We start from the raw sequence: 15,920 nt of genomic DNA, 5'->3' as shown, positions 1-15,920 counted from the left end.
GCAATCACGTACGAATGGTAAACTTATTCCTCTTGTAAATCAATGCTTCCTAGCATTGGTTGGCCACCAGAAGGAAAGAGAATCCTGGGGAAGAGGAGTGGATGCTAGAATTATAAGCATCTTTGTGGTGGGGGATGAGCATCTAGAGACAAGAGCTAGAAATATAGATCTGTGAGTCATTTGCATGAAGATGATGATTCAGATCATGGGAGCTGATAAGGGTCCCCAAGTGAGAGAATAGAGAAGCAAGCCCAAGATGAAATCTGGGGGCACATCCACAATTATAGGGCAGGATGTGGATGACAAGCTGACAAAAGAGCCTACAGGTAGGAGGAGAGGACGGTCAACATTGTTAAGTGCCACAGAAAAGGCAACAAAGGATGAGGTCGGAGAAAATTATTAGATTTGACAAATAAGAGATCACTGGTAACTACTATAGAGAGAGTCGTTTTAATTGAGTGATGAGGTCAGAAGCCAGATTGCAGAGGCTTTAAAAGAGAGTAAGAGGTGATTAAGGGGAAGTTTTTTCAAGAAATTTGACTGAGAAAGGTTAAGCATTTTATAAATGTCTGTTACTGTTGTTGCTGTTATCATTATCACGATTATAAGATAATGGCTTTTGGAGGCAAGATAGAGTTTCGGGATGGAGAACAAGACTGGTCACCAAAGATCCTGAGTTCTTTTCCTAGTGGGATTAAGGAAGTCATATTTCACTCAGATTAAGCATTTCTTCTTACCTGAGACCGGCCAGCCAAGTGCTGACAGAGCTCCTATTGGGACCTCGGTGTTCCGTCTCTCTGTCTTAGGCACCTCTCATAGGTCACCAGCCTCCCCTGACACACAGAATTCAGATACTTTGTTAAGGTGTCTAATAAACTCCCTTCCATCACCCATGCTGCTGAGTCAGTGTATAATAAGTTTCCTTTCTCCCTTTCATGCACTGTGGGTGCCAGGAGGCACCTGGCCAGTTTTCTCAAAATCTGCTAACTTCCCTGGCTCCAGTTCGTGGGGAGCTGTGAAGAGGGTCAAATTGGCTTCATTTTAGGAAAACAAGAGAGTGACTTCTTCCCGAGACCTTGGAGACTTCAGCCTGCTGGTCCCGAGCATTCTCAGAAGGGAATTAATCAGAAACGGGCAGTTGAATTTCTCTTAAGATATACAAGCAGGTTAAAAACAAAGGAAAGGAAGAATAAGGGATTAACTATACCCGGGGCTTGGCTAGATTCCTCTGAAAGTCCGGAACAGTCTGGTGCTGTGCAGAGAGGTCTCCGTTTGTAAGGCAGGATCCTCAATTTCTCTCCTCTACCTTGCTCCTTTCCTCTTTGAGTGACCTTCAGCAAATTATGTTCTCCTTTTTGGCACCTCAGATTTTCCAGGTGAGATATAAAATGGGGCATCTTAATAATTGGGGGACCTGAACCTACTTGACTCAGAAAACTCTAAGGATTAATGAAAAGGGAATCAAATGGAGAGGAGCAGGGTAAGGTTAATGAAGTGAACATTTCCTCCCATTGGTAAGTTTCTCCTGGAACTTCTATATTGAGGAAGTGCCCAAGACCAACCATGCTCACTCCTTTGTTTCTTTCCCTATATTACTGACTATCTGGATCTTGGGTACCTTCTTACACACACACACACACACACACACACACACACACACACACACACACACAGAGTTTCCAGTTTCCTTGTATTTGTTGTTTTACCCCATTAGACTATAAATTCCTTGAAGAAAGGGACTTTCTTTTTATATGTGTATATATTCCAAGAACTTAACAGTGTCTAGAACATATAAGTACTTAATACTTGTTGTTGCTGACTATTGAGTGCCTATTATGTGCCAAATACTGTTCTTTTTTTCCTCTCTCTTTCTCTCTCTCTCTCTCTCTCTCTCTCTCTCTCTCTCTCTCTCTCTCTCTCTCTCTCTCTCTCTCTCTCTCTCTCTCTCTCTCTTTCTCTCTCTCTCTCTCTTTCTTTCTCTCTCTCTCTCTTTTCTGAAGCAATTAGGGTTAAGTGACTTGCCCAGGGTCACACAGCTAGGAAGTGTTAAGTGTCTGAGGTCAAATTTGAACAAAGGTCCTCCTGACTTCAGGGCTGGTGCTCTATTCACTGGACCAAGTAGCTTCCCCTCAAATACTGTTCTAGTAGAAGTTAGGAAGACCTCACTTCAAATCCTGCCTCAGAAACTTACTAGCCATGTGACTTTGGACAACCTCCTGTTTACCTTCCCACTTTGGTCTTGGGCCTTTCTGAGGGAAGAAGTACCAGGGGAATAGAAGTTGTTTTGACTGCTGGTTGGATACTTAGAACTTAACAAGACATTTCTAATTTTTCAATCACACATTTGACATTAGCATCTCAGTCTAGAGAGTATGAATAAATGTAACTAGATTAGGTTGACCCACTGGATTTCTTTGACCTAGTTCATTTTGATAAGGATATCTAAACACAGTTTAGGTTTTGATCTTAGCTGAAATCAGAGCTTAACAGTTAACACACTAGTGTTCTTATTTTATAGGTAGGAAGAAAAGAAGTATGGACTGAGTATTTATTATATCCTAAGCACTACAGATATTATCTCATTGGCTCCTTAGAATGATCCTGGGACCTTTCTTGTCACATTCTTCATTTTAAACATTATGTGGACAGCTCAACTGAAATAGGAGAGTAAAGACCAGCCAGACTTTTTTTTATTTTTTATTATTATAGCTTTTTATTTACAAGATATATGCACAGATAATTTTTCAGCATTGACAGTTGCCAATCCTTTTGTTCCAATTTTTCCCCTCCTTCCCTTCACCCCTTCCCCCAGATGGCAGATGGACCGATACATGTTAAATATGTTAAAGTATAAGTTAAATACAAGTATACATGTCCAAACAGTTATTTTGCTGTACAAAAAGAATCGGACTTTGAAATATTGTACAATTAGCCTGTGAAGGAAATAAAAAATGCAGGCAGACAAAAAAAAATAGAGGGATTGGAATTCTATGTAGTGGTTCACAGTCATCTCCCAGAGTTCTTTCCCTGGATGTAGCTGGTTCAGTTGATTATTGCTCTGTTGGAACTGATTTGGTTCATCTCATTGCTGGAGATGGCCACGTCCATCAGAACTGATCATCATATAGTACTGTTGTAGGAATATATAATGATCTTCTGGTCCTGCTCATTTCATTCAGCATCAGTTCATGTCAGTCTCTTCAGGCTTTTCTGAAATCATCCTGACCAGCTAGACTTTGAGGTCTAACAATGAGATACTCAGCAGACAATCAGGTTTCCATAAGATACCAACCTGATAATATGGCAACTCTATTTAGATAAGTTTTCCTTTTAATAATATTTCATATTTTTCTCAGTTGCATGTTAAAACAATTTTAACACTTTAAAGAAGCTTTAAGTTCCAAATTCTGTCTCTTCCTTCATACCTCCCTCCCCCCAAAATAGAAAACAATCTGATATAGGTTATATATGTGCAATCACGTAAAACATTTCCATATTAGTCATTTTATACAAGACTCAAAAGGAGAGAAAAAAGAAGGAAGGAAGGGAAGGAGGGAAAAAGGAAGGAAGAGAGGGAGGGAGAGAAGAAGGAAGAGAAAAAGGAAGGGAGAGAGGGAGAAAAAGGGGAGGGATGGAGGAAGCAAAAGGGGAGGGGGAGAAGAGAGGAAGGGAGAAAGGGGAAAAGGCTGGGGGGGGAGGAAGGATGGAGGGAGAGAGGGAAGGAAGAAAAAAAAGATGCTTCAGTCTGTATCCATAATGTCAGTTCTTCCTCTGGAAATGGACAGCATACTTTATCATGAGTCCTTTGGGATTGTCTTGGATCATGGTATTGCTGAGAATAGCCAAGTCATTCACTGTTCTTCATTGTATAATATTGCTATTCCTATATACCATGTTCTCTTCTGCTTGCTTCACTTTGCATCAGTTCATGTAAGTCTGTTTCAATAAATATTTTTGCAGACTTTCTGAGGAAGGCTTGAGGTTCATTTGAGTGTGTGTGGAGAGAGATTTGCGTCCCACCTCCATCTTCTTTGTCATTCTCTTCTCCCTCAGGTATAACGGCCCTAACCTGGTTCTGAAGTATGACCGAGCCCAGCGGCGCCTCGTAAACATTGCAGTAGATGAGAGAAGCTCTCCCTACTACGCGCTCCGTGACAGGCAGGGGAACGCCATCGGGGTCACCGCCTGTGACATTGATGGAGATGGCCGGGAGGAAATCTACTTCCTTAACACCAACAATGCCTTCTCAGGTAGGGAGCTGGTTTTTTCCTACCTCCAGCACTTGCCCCTAGCTCTCTTGCAGGTGTCTTCTCCAAGGGGCCTCCCTGGCATTTCCCTGCAGACCTTAAGGAACTTGGGAGTTCCAACTTAGAGTGGCTAGATGTAGCCTCTATTGCTTCTTATTGAGAAGCTGGACCCAGCATAGGGGAGCTAGAGGAGAAGGTGAAAGCCTTCTCAGAATGCCCATTCAGATCAGGGTCCCCACCACATCTCATGAGGAAAGCTATTTTGCAGGATACTGTGAGTCAGAGAGGAAAATATAGGTCGTCTCCTCAAGGTTTCTTTCGGGACTCTTGAGGACAGCACATTCTGAAGTTATTTGTCCTTCGTTCTCAAGAGCACCATGACAGCAGGGGAGGGGATGCTGTGCTGTGCAAATGAATTGGATTTAAGTGAGGGAGGGCTGTGCAAGGTCACCTGCCTCAATTTCCCCTCTAGAGCCAGCTGGGAATATGCTATAGAATTAGGCTAGAAACTCACCAGAAGCCTTCCTGACCACAGCCAGACAAAATAGGATTGGACTTCCTAGCATACCGCTTTAGACTTTCTTAGGGTCTGTCCTGATTGAGACTTCTAGCCTGTCTGGACAGAATAACTATAGTTAGGATTAGGAAGATCAAAGTTCAAGTCCTTCTGACATGTACTGGCTGTGTGACTCTGGCCAAGTCATTTACTCTCTCAATGCTAGTGGCAACTCTTTAAAATTATAACTTGTTGAAAAGTTGTAAATCCTCATGGTTGGGAGGAATTTTCCACACATAGAAGAAATTACAGATCTAGAGTAAATACCATGTCAGTCTCTATGATAGTGGTTGGGCAGGAGAGAGGAAGAGCCGTGGTAGTAATATATTAGTGAGGCAGTAATGTGTAGTGTCCAACCTTAATTTGTTGTTTTTAGCTGCGTCCATTTGTGATCCCATTTGGAATTTTCTTGGCAAAGATATTGGAGGGGGTTTGCCATTTCCTTTTCTAGCTTATTTTACAGATGGGAAAACTGAGGCAAATAGGATTAAGTGACTTGCCCAAAGTCACACAGCTAGAAAGTGTCTGTGACTGGATTTGAACTCGGGAAGATGAACCTTCTTGACTTGAAGCCTGGTGCTCTGTCCACCACAGCATCGCCTAGCTGCTCTGCCAAACCCTAATACAGTTCAGTAAATATTTTGATATTTGAAGTCAAAAGACCTCAGTTCATAGAATCATAGCATTAGCTCTGGAAGGAAATTTAGAGATTATCTAATTGAAAGTGTCAAACTCACAACCCTGCAGGCTGCACACAGCTCCCAGTACTCTGGAGTACTCATTGAAATGTACTCAGAAATGACTCCACATGGATAAATGATAAATAATTATTACTTGCCTTCTCAATGAAGGAAGGAGGGAGAGAATATAGGAACTTAAAATATAAAAAAAAGAATGTTCTAAATAAATAAAAGTCTGAAAATCTGATTGGGAAATGTTAATAAAATAAACATACAATAAAACATAGATAATATTAACTTGTGGTTTTCTAAAGCAATATGAAGCTTGCAGGAATCCCTTTCTTTTTGAGTTTCATGCCCTTGATCTAGCTCACTTCTCCCTATTATTTGCCCTGTTATTATTGCATAGATAGTAAGTACTTTAATATTTTGATGGTAACAGAAGACTTTAAGGAAGCTCAGGGGCACGATGGATCGAGTGCCAGGCTTAAAAGTCAGGAAGACTCATCTTCCTAAGTTTGAATCTGACCTCAGACATTTATTAGCTGTGTGAGCCTGGACAAGTTATTAACCCCATTTGTCTCAGTTTCCACATCTGTCAAATGAGCTGGAAAAAGAAACAGTTCTAATATCTCTGCCAAGGAAACCCCAATAAGGTTATGAAGAGTTAGACACTACTGAAATACAATTTAACAACTAGAGTAGATTTTATTATATTAACATTAATATTTTAATAATATATGTAGATAAAAACATTGAGATTGAGGCAGGATTTACACCCAGGCCTCTCTGAAAGCCTTACCACTGTGCCATGATGTTTCTGTGATAGACACTAATGGTATGCTGTCACTCATCATCTCATGGCCCAGCTTCCTCATCTGTAAAAATGAGGACAGTACTTACTTTCCAAGGCTGTTGTGGGTCAAGTTACCTTGAGAACTGTGAGGTTTCTATGCAGATGTTAAATTTCAAGGTGTGGGGCTTTACAGTTTCCAAAAACTGTTTTTTCACATCTAAGCTCATTTGTTCCTTGCCACAACTCTGTGATCTGAATCTAGGATCTGAAGCTTCAGTGAAATCAGTGATTGAATGAGTGAGATGAAAATGGGGTTAGTGGGAGGAGAAAAAGGCAGGGAAGAGCATGAGGGTCTAGAGTACAGACAAATATAGTGACATAGTTTGCCCCCCCTTTCCCCCTCAAATAACTCTCATTCCCTCACTAACAGAACCTCTCTGAGAAAACCTTTTTGTGAGAAAGGCAGACCTGGGCCTCTTTTATTGCTAGGGGAACGTGTCGCCTGAGCTTTGTTTCATCGGAACAAGGGGAGCTGGAAAAACTGGGCCTTTGATATTCCAGGCTCACGGAGATCCAGAGATCCAGCCCCGAGTGGTTCCCTGCTCCCTGTGGAGAGGACCTGGGAAGGGTAGCATGTGAGATAGGGCTCCGGACCAGGGCCAAGGCTGGGGGCAGGCGAGCGGAGGGTTCCACTACCTGGCCAGCTGCCAGCCTCAAGAAGCCAAGAAACAATGAGCCCCAGCACTCGAGCGGTATTTTATGGGTTTTCATCTCATCTCACCACCAACTCAGGCCTGTGTGACTGTAATTATCCCTACACAAATATCAGGGCATGATTATCCAGCTGGATTTACTGCTCTCAGTCAAAGGGAAGATTGGATTGGGACAAAGTTAATTGATGAGCTGATCAACTCTTTAATATGGGGCAAGGTCAGGGGAAAAGACCAAAATCCATCTAAGGTCCAGCTGCGGACGGGAGCAACAGGGCAGATGTGACTGCGGGAAGGGGATGGGGTGGAAATAGAGATTGAAAGAGTAGGAATAGAAGCAAGAAGATTCTAAGAGAGAGAAATATTCATAGTATCCAGATTAAAGGACCATGGAGATCATCAAGTCCAACCCACCTCCTGAGGAAACTAGGGTTGAGAGCTTAGATAGCTTGTCCAAGGTCACAGTTAGTAACTGAGGCAAGATTCAATCTCAGAGCTTCTTGACTTCCAGTTCAGTGGTCTGTCTACTGTGCCATGGAGCAACACAAAGGGGACGCAATAATAACTCATGGCTCTATAGGGCTTTAACATAATAATATAAACACGTTAATCGTATATACAAAGAAGAACATTGAGATTGAAAAATTAAGGTGTTAGCCCAAGGTCACGCAGCCTCAGATCTTGAATCCAAGCCTTCATACACCAAGACCAGTCTTCCTTCCACTACAACAGGATATGTCAGAGTGATAGTCTATCTCCAGAGAAGACTGGAACATCTCAGATCCAAGCAGACAAAGTGGATTTGCTGAGAAGAAATCATGGTCTTTCTGGAGATGCGTGCTCTCACATTTTCCTCTTCGGGAGCTGAGGACCTGGTTTGGGGCGACCATCCTAGAGAGAGAAGTTCTTCCTGCCCCTCCCTCCGCAGTGCCCAGCAGCCTCAGCTCTGGCTCCACACTTCTCGGTGACCTTCTGTGGGTTTGAGGGATGTATGTGGTTTTGAGTTAATTTTTCAGTTGAGTGATTCAATTGATTCATTGACAGTGGGCAGAGACGGGGAGCAGAGACACTTGTGCTGTGTCAGCAAATTCCCCTTTGTCCAGCTGGCTCTGTGCTTGGCTGCTCCATCCCCTGGCCACCGTGGGGAGCCCAAGATGTCTCTGGGAGCTCCATCCTAGGACCAACACCATTAGGTGCCCTTGACTTTGGGGATCCTTTTGCTTACCTTGGAAGTATTGGAGTGGGGGACCACGGAATGATTCTGGAAAGGTCATCTCCCCTTCTTTTTACTTTCTACAGACCCCAGGATCTTGGTTGCTTTAGGGATACGATCAATGCCAGTGGGTATGGGCTTGACTGGTTGATTCACAAGACTGAGAGTGACCAAAACCAACCAACCAACCACATGATGGAGATAGTCCTGGACCTGGACTCCAAAAGCCCTGCAATCTCATCTTTGTTCCTGGGACTATCTTAACCTCTCCAGATCTCTGTTTCCTCCTCTATAAAATGAGATTAGATCAGATGTTTCTAAGGTCCTTTCTAGATCTCAATCTATGACTTCTGGGAAAATTCTTTAATCTCCTCTGTGTGCCAAGCAATTCTACACCTATAAACTGTACTGGGAAAGCCCATCTTATGATGATGGATAAACTGGTAGTGTTTGTTGTTGTTTCTTAAAGGAATTGGGAGTTTCCATCCCCAAAAAGAGTATACTTTGGGGAAGGAGCCTTTCCCAAGAAGTAGAATTAATACTATCCCAAGGAGATGATAAAAAAAATTAAGAAACATTGAACTAGGAGTTAAGAAAGAAGGACAGAGACCAGACCTGCAATTTTTATAGTACAGGAAGCTCCAGGTGAGAAAATTCCCTCCATCAAGTAGGTCATGGACTTAAAGAACTGCCCAAACACTGAAAGGGTAAATTTCTTTCCCAGGGTCACTCAGCCAAGTTGGCTTCAAAGCTGCCGCTTCATGCACTTTGCTATGCTGACTCTTGAGAACCAAGAGCCTGGATTTTAGTCCTGACTGATTAGTTAACTACAATAGAACTGGTGTGCCTAGTAACTCTAAAACCCTATGATCTCAAATTCTCCCCACCCACAGCTCTAACATTCTGTGAGTCTAGAAAGCTTAGTAAACTACAGAGCAGACAGGACCGAACCTGTGATTTCATCCTTGCAAAGAAATCCCAGGATGAAAATTTCTTCAACCTTTTGGACTGGCAACTGTTCTGCAGTTGGTTGTCTGGGTATACTAAAGAAGTTTAAGTGACTCTTCCAGAGTCACACACTCAGTATGTGTTGGAAGCAGGGCTGAGCCTGATACCCAAACTAATTTTTACCCACTGTGTCATGTTTTCCATTAAGAAATGAGGAAAAATTCCTAGCAGAAAATGAGAGACCAGCCTCTGGTAGCCAGGGATGAGAGAATTATTCTAGGGAAATAAATGAATTAGGCGATGGTGTTCTTTCCTATTTCCTCTTTTTTCCTGAGATAATTGGGATTAAGAGACTTGCCTAGGGTCACACAACTAGGAATTATTAAGTGTCTGAGGCCGGATTTGAACTCGGGTCCTCCTGACTTCAGGGCTGTTGCTCTGTCCACTGTGCCATCTAGCTGCTGCCCCCAATTTCCTTTTGCTGGATACTATCCAGTGCCCTCAAATATTAGATACCTAAACTGATCTCCTACTGGTAACATCATTGGGCATGTCTTCCCCAGATGGTCATTCAGTCTTCCTTGACCTCTTTTAATAAGCCACTCATAGTAGTGTCCAATAGAATGAGAGAATAATTCTTGACGCCACTCCCCTACTTCCATACAATATATATATATATAGCATCTTAACTCTCTCTTTGGTTTTTCTTAATCCAAAGAATTACCTCTAGGAGTGGGGATTACAGGTACCATGGCAAATCATAGCTCTGGCATTGGAAGGGGCTTTAGAGATTATCTAATTGATCAAACTAACCTCATTTTACAGATCAGGAAACAGGTCCAGAAAAAGGTTGAATGATTTACCCATATCACGCAGGTATAGCAACAGGATTAGAATTTGAAATCAGGTCTTGAATGAATCCAAGTGGAGCACTTTTCCCACTCTAAAGGGGTTGGATGGATTTTAGCATTCTTCCAATGATACAAGTAACCATTTACCTTAAGCTAAGGACCTAACCTCTAAAATAGTCCAAACCAGTGAGCAGTCAGGTGTGAAATAATACAAGGAAGCCCTCCATCCCCATGCCTACTTAATCCTCAGATCTAACTCAACACAATTCTGACCTCAAAACTGGAAAAATTCCTCATGTTCAGTGATATAGCTCCAACTCTTAAAATATCTTTATTTCATGACCCTCAAACCATAATTTTGTGGACCTTCCTCCTCAGAAATCATATTCTTTTGCCTCTTGACCTAGACCCCCCCCCTTATCTTTTTGCTATCCCTGGTACCCACCACATTTAGCAATTTCATATTCATTGGCAAGTCATATTCTCTTACCCCACAACTGATGGACCACAATCACAAATGGTCAAATGAATAGCAAATGGTGAGGAGGTGCGTGGGCAGGACAGCAACAAGGGCAAAATAGCATGGAGACTCAGAGACTTGGTTCATGGATGTGTTCTAGTCATAAAATTAGATTTGTTAACAAGCTGTGATTGTTGTCCGATCCCAAAATGCCAGACTGTGTCCAATATAGATAGAATCAGTAAGGCACATTGAAGACCAGGCAACAGGAAGTATATTTTGAAGGCTGAGGGAATATAAGATGAATTTTTATTAAAACATTAAAACATCCCTTTACCTAGACTGATTTTTGCCAGTTGATTTCCTTTTTCCCCGTAACTTGTGACTAATTCTGCAGATTTTCATCAGCCAAGTCACCCAGAGCATTTTTGATTGAAGGTCCCAATCACCTCCCAGAGCAGAGACATTGTTTTTGCCTGATGCCATATCACTGACCCTTCTTCCTTAGCCCTCCCCCCAACTCCATCTATCTGCTGGCTTACCCTTCTCCCTTCAATAGTGCTAAATAAAGTATGGATTAGATCACGGCCTGGGTTAGATCAGCCCCTAGGGGAAAGGTATTAATTAAATTCAATATAGTTAAGCAAATATTTATTGGACACTTGCTATAGACAGGGCACCAAAGGATATAATATTCTGTAGTAGATAGTACCAGATTTGGAATCAGGGAAGCCTAGGTTCAAATCCCACTTAGCAGCTATGTGATCCAAGGCAAATCATTTACCCTATTTCAGTCTCAGTTTCTTCCTCTGTAGAGTGGGAATAAAAATATTCTTAGCACCTAACTCACAGGATTATTGTAAGTTTCAAATGAGCTAGTGTAGGGGAAGTGCTTTGCAGATCTTAAAACACTATATAAATGTCAGTTTAGTGGTACTAGTAATTGTGGGGAATACAAAGATGAATGAGGCACTGTCTCAGCCCTAAATGGGCTAGCTACTCCATCGAAAAGGCCTTTTAATTCCGTATCTTTTCCAAACCTCACATTCACATGCCTCAAGCTGCCCCCACAGTACTCCTCCAGTTCCCCCTTAGAAGGTAGGGACTGAACAGAGAGAGGGATAGTGAGTGGGAAAGTTGATTCTACTCCTTAGGGAATAAGAGTTGAAAAGCCCAGCACCTGATGGTTCAATATGTTTATTGATTAGCTGATGGCCACCCTCCTCCTCCTTAAAACTCTCTCCTCCCTTGGGTTAGAGAATATCTTGGTGTGTTTTCTCTCTTTCTCTCCCTCCCCCTCAATTTACTCCCCTTCCTTTACTTCCTTTTCCTTCTCTCTCTCTCTCTCTCTCTCTCTCTCTCTCTCTCTCTCTCTCTCTCTCTCTCTCTCTCTTTCTCTTCCTCCCTTCCTCCCTCCCTCCCTCCCTCCCTCTCTCTCTGTGCGTGTGTGTGTTACTACTTCTCTACCTACTACTACACTGGTCTCTCTTCTTCCCATCCCCCAAACATGAACATTCCCTATTATTCAGTCCTTTGCTCTTTGCTTGTATTTGTATGTTCTTTCTCTTAGAAATCTCATTAGCTCTCATAGCTTTAATTATCACCTTTATGCAAATACCTTCCAAATCTATATATCCTTCCCTGATCTTTCTCTTGAACTTCAAAATTGTGGGTCTTCCTGATTTTCCTATTGTGTACTCTTACCATTATTTCAAATCTCACAGATCTAAATTAGAACTTAACATCTGGAAGGCAGTGTGGTTCACTATCTCTGACATAAAAAAAAAACCTAAATTCAGATCCTGTTTCTGATACTCCCTGAGTAATATCAAGACACTTAACCTTCCTTGGGTCTCAGTTTTCTCATCTATAAAGGGAAAGGATTGAGCCATATGGCCTCTAAAGTCCCTTCTAGTTATAATTCTCTGATCTATTGTCTTGTATGTTTCCCCAGATGGGTTCACCCTCCTGATGCCCCTATTTCACACACAATTCTTCTAATTATCCAAGCTAGAAAGCATGGAGTCTTATTAAGTTTTTCTTCTCCTGTGCCCTCCATATCTAGTCATTTCCCAAGTCCTGTAGATCCTTCTTTGATGTGTCTTTTGAATCTGCCTCTTCCTTTCCATTCCTACAACAACCACCATTATCAAGCCCTTTATCACCTTCTGCCTGGACTGGGCTCCAAGCTTTCTTTTTCTCCCAACTCCCCTTTTGCACATTACTGCCAATTTCAACTTTCCTAAAACCTTGCTCTGACGTCAGATTGCTACAACTAGCAGAAATTCTTCTTGTTGTTCATTTATTTTGGTCATGTTCAATTCTTTGTGACTCCATATTGGGTTTTCTTGGCAAAGATGCCATTTCCTACTCCAGATCATTTGACAGATAAGGAAACTGAGGAACATAGAGCTAAATGTCTTGCCCAGAGTCATTGAGCTAGTAAGTGTCTGAGGTCAAATTTGAACTCGGGTCTAAGCTCCCAACATTCTCTCCACTGTCCTGCCTCACTGCCCCAGAAGAGATCCTAGGGAACATAGAATCACCAATTTTGAGCTAGAAAGGAACTCTTAAAGCCATCCTCTCCAATCTCTTAATTTCAGAGATTGGGAAACAGATTCAGCAGTAAGTGACTTTCTCAGGATCACACTACTAAGCAAGGAACTGAGACAGAAATTGAACCTTCATCTCCCTGATTCCAAGCACTGAGTCTTCCATCCCCCAGGGCTACTTTCAGTGCCTTCATTTATACATGGCAAAGAAGAAATGACTGACCAATGTCATACAGATCTTTAAATGCCAAATCCCATATTCTTAAAGCTACATTTTACCTTCAGGTTATATGTTTCTGGCTGAAAAAGATTCAGTGACTCTCCATTATCTGTAATCCAGGTTTGTTAAGTTGGCATTCAAGGCCTTCCACAGTCTGACAGCAATTCCCTTCTCCAGATTTCTTCCTCTCTGTTTTGCAGTGTGAATTCCCTTCCTTCTCCTCCCTCCCAGTCAAATTTTGTCTGTTCGCCATCCCCTGATTTTCCCTTATTGTCCTAGAATTCAGGAAGTCCCGAATTCAAATTTGGTCTCAGATTCTTAAATTTTGTTTGTTTCAGTTTCCTTAATTATAAAATGGGGATAAGGCAACAGTACACTACTATTTGTCTTACAGAGTTGTTTGGAGAAAAGAACTCAAAGTGTTACATAAATACAAGCTTTTATTATCACCTTTCACTTTGTATTTAATCCTCCACTGCTTCATTACATATTATGAATTTCTGCTTGGTGTTGCTTAGCTTTGTACTTTTATCAGCTATTCAACAAACCTTTATTAAGCACCTACTATATGCCAGGAATTGTAGTAGTTGCCGGGTATACAAACATAAAAACAACCCCAGCCCTCAACTAGCTTATAGTCTAGTCTATGTTGATAGAATATATATATACCCACATATGTTTATATGTGTGTTGGTATATATATATATATAATGTATGTACCAAATGGCTAGAAGATCATTTAGAGAGTTAGTCATGGAGATATCAGGAAAAGATTTTCCAGCTAAATTATAACTTTCTGGGAATGGATGGCACATGTCTTATTTCCCCATGGGACCTAGTGCAGTGCTTGAAACACACAATAAACTGGAAATGATAATAACAATCACAGTAATAATAAGACATTTAGATAGTGTTTTAAGGTTCACAATGTCCTTTCCTTATAATGGTCCTGTGAGGGAGGTGGTATAAATATCATGATTCTTTTACAGGTTAGAAAGCACAGGGGGCTTGCTTGTCCATAGCTAGTAAGTGTTAGAGCCAGGATTTAGCTAATGTGTAAATGATGGAGAGAGCAGTGGATTTGGAATCAGAAATCCCGAGTTCAAATGCTGCCTGTGTGACTGAGGGCACTAAGAATAGTTAACATTTATACAGACTTTAAGATTTGAGTTTCATAATCACCCTGGGAAGTAGGTATAAGTCACTAGACTTTCCTGAGCCTCAGTTTACCCATCTGTAAAGAAAGGTGTTATGTTATTTGACCTCTCAGGTCAATTCTAGCACTAAATCTTATACTCTTGGGATGCCAGGTTCAACACTCACTTCTAAATCATGCTGTCTCAGCAATAAATATCTGTTGGTTGATCGAACCCAGAAGCTTCTACCAGTCTGAGGACTCATGCCAAAAAAAAAAAAAAAAAAAGGAAAAGAGATTTCCCTTAAGTGCCCTGTTAATAGCAAGTTTTCACAGTGGCCTGGGATCCTCCAGGGCTGTGGATGGTCCAGGTACCCATCCCAACCCTCCAAGCTCTCCTCACTCACCTGTCCTCTCCCAGGAGAGCCAGGCAGGTCCTTGGTTTCCCAGCAGCCTCCCCTGTCCTCTGGCCCCCAGTGAGGCACCCCAGACCAGCCCGCAGCTACAAGAAGCTGGCGGGAGGGATGCCGTGCTGACACGGACCAGGGGCAAGCGCCCGGGCGTTTATTACCTGTACCATCGACCCACACGGCTCACTGTTTATCTGTCTTCCTGACACACCTAATTACCCAGGTTGCAGCTGCCAGAGCATTTGCTCTTCCTAAATCATGGAGTCCCATTACTCCTGTCGCCCAGGCCCCTCTGCTGCCGCCTGCGGAAGGGCTGCCATTGATTTTGCCGTTCCCATTTATGATCTACAAGGCTCTGCACCACTCTTGCACATTTTACCTTAATTAGTTTATTCTTCTGAGTGTCCCTGGTCAGCTCTTAAGCCAAAAGGGCTGAAGAGAGAGGAAGAGGCCACAGAAATCAAAACCAGCCCTTCTTCCCTTTGGCCTCAGATCCTGTCTGAACAGTAGCACCGAGGGATGAAGGGCTTCAAGGCAAGACTGGGGCCCTGGGGTTGCATAGTTCTTGGGGTGGGGAAAATTTAGAGCCCCTTCTTCTCTCCAGGCCCTAAAGTTCTAGCCTATTCAAAGCAGCCTCTGTATCTGGCAGAAGTATAGCTACCACAAATTGCACCCCAGGGAATGTGGCAGGAAATGTGCCTTCAGTTGGGATGGGGGAGGTAGGGAGGGGAACACGGTGGAGAAGTGATAGTTTACTGCAGCCAGCCATCTGGTAGCTTTCTATTTTAACTAATTATTCTTGCTAACTAGATGCTAAATTCTATTGTTTCTATATTCTTGAAAAACTATAAGTGTAGTCAGTGCCCTCTAAATTTGGTACCCTGAGGCAAAGCTCTAGTCACCCTGCCCTAGTTAAAGCTCTAGTATATGGAATCTCCTTAAATACTCTCTGCACAGACCAGAACCATTTAGCTTGGTCAGTGAGTGCTACAACATTCTCTCTTCTTAAACACTAATTTCCAGGTTGAGACTCCCCGGGGAAATTACTTTGAGGGCCTCTGTTGACCCAAAGAGCCTCTGATTTGAGAGCTAAGTGCAGGGGATATCGTATATGAAGGAAGGAGATAGAAAAAAAGCATAAA

The 15,920-nt window shown here is 42.3% G+C and overlaps 1 protein-coding gene across 3 annotated transcripts in view; it reads left to right on the top strand.

Moving 5' to 3' along the window:
• CRTAC1 (cartilage acidic protein 1) overlaps positions 1-15,920 on the top strand; it is a 181,731-nt gene that overhangs the window by 108,386 nt on the left and 57,425 nt on the right. For all 3 annotated transcript variants that reach the window (XM_051981823.1, XM_051981826.1, XM_051981825.1), the window contains exon 3: positions 4,054-4,250. In XM_051981823.1, the coding sequence (XP_051837783.1) occupies positions 4,054-4,250 (197 nt within the window). The remainder of the gene's footprint in view (positions 1-4,053; positions 4,251-15,920) is intronic.

This window comes from Antechinus flavipes, chromosome 2 (assembly GCF_016432865.1).
Source record: "Antechinus flavipes isolate AdamAnt ecotype Samford, QLD, Australia chromosome 2, AdamAnt_v2, whole genome shotgun sequence".
In the NCBI taxonomy this organism is placed as follows: domain Eukaryota; kingdom Metazoa; phylum Chordata; class Mammalia; order Dasyuromorphia; family Dasyuridae; genus Antechinus; species Antechinus flavipes.
The sequence above is the reverse complement of the archived record's forward strand: the minus strand, read 5'-3'. Positions and strand labels throughout refer to the sequence as shown.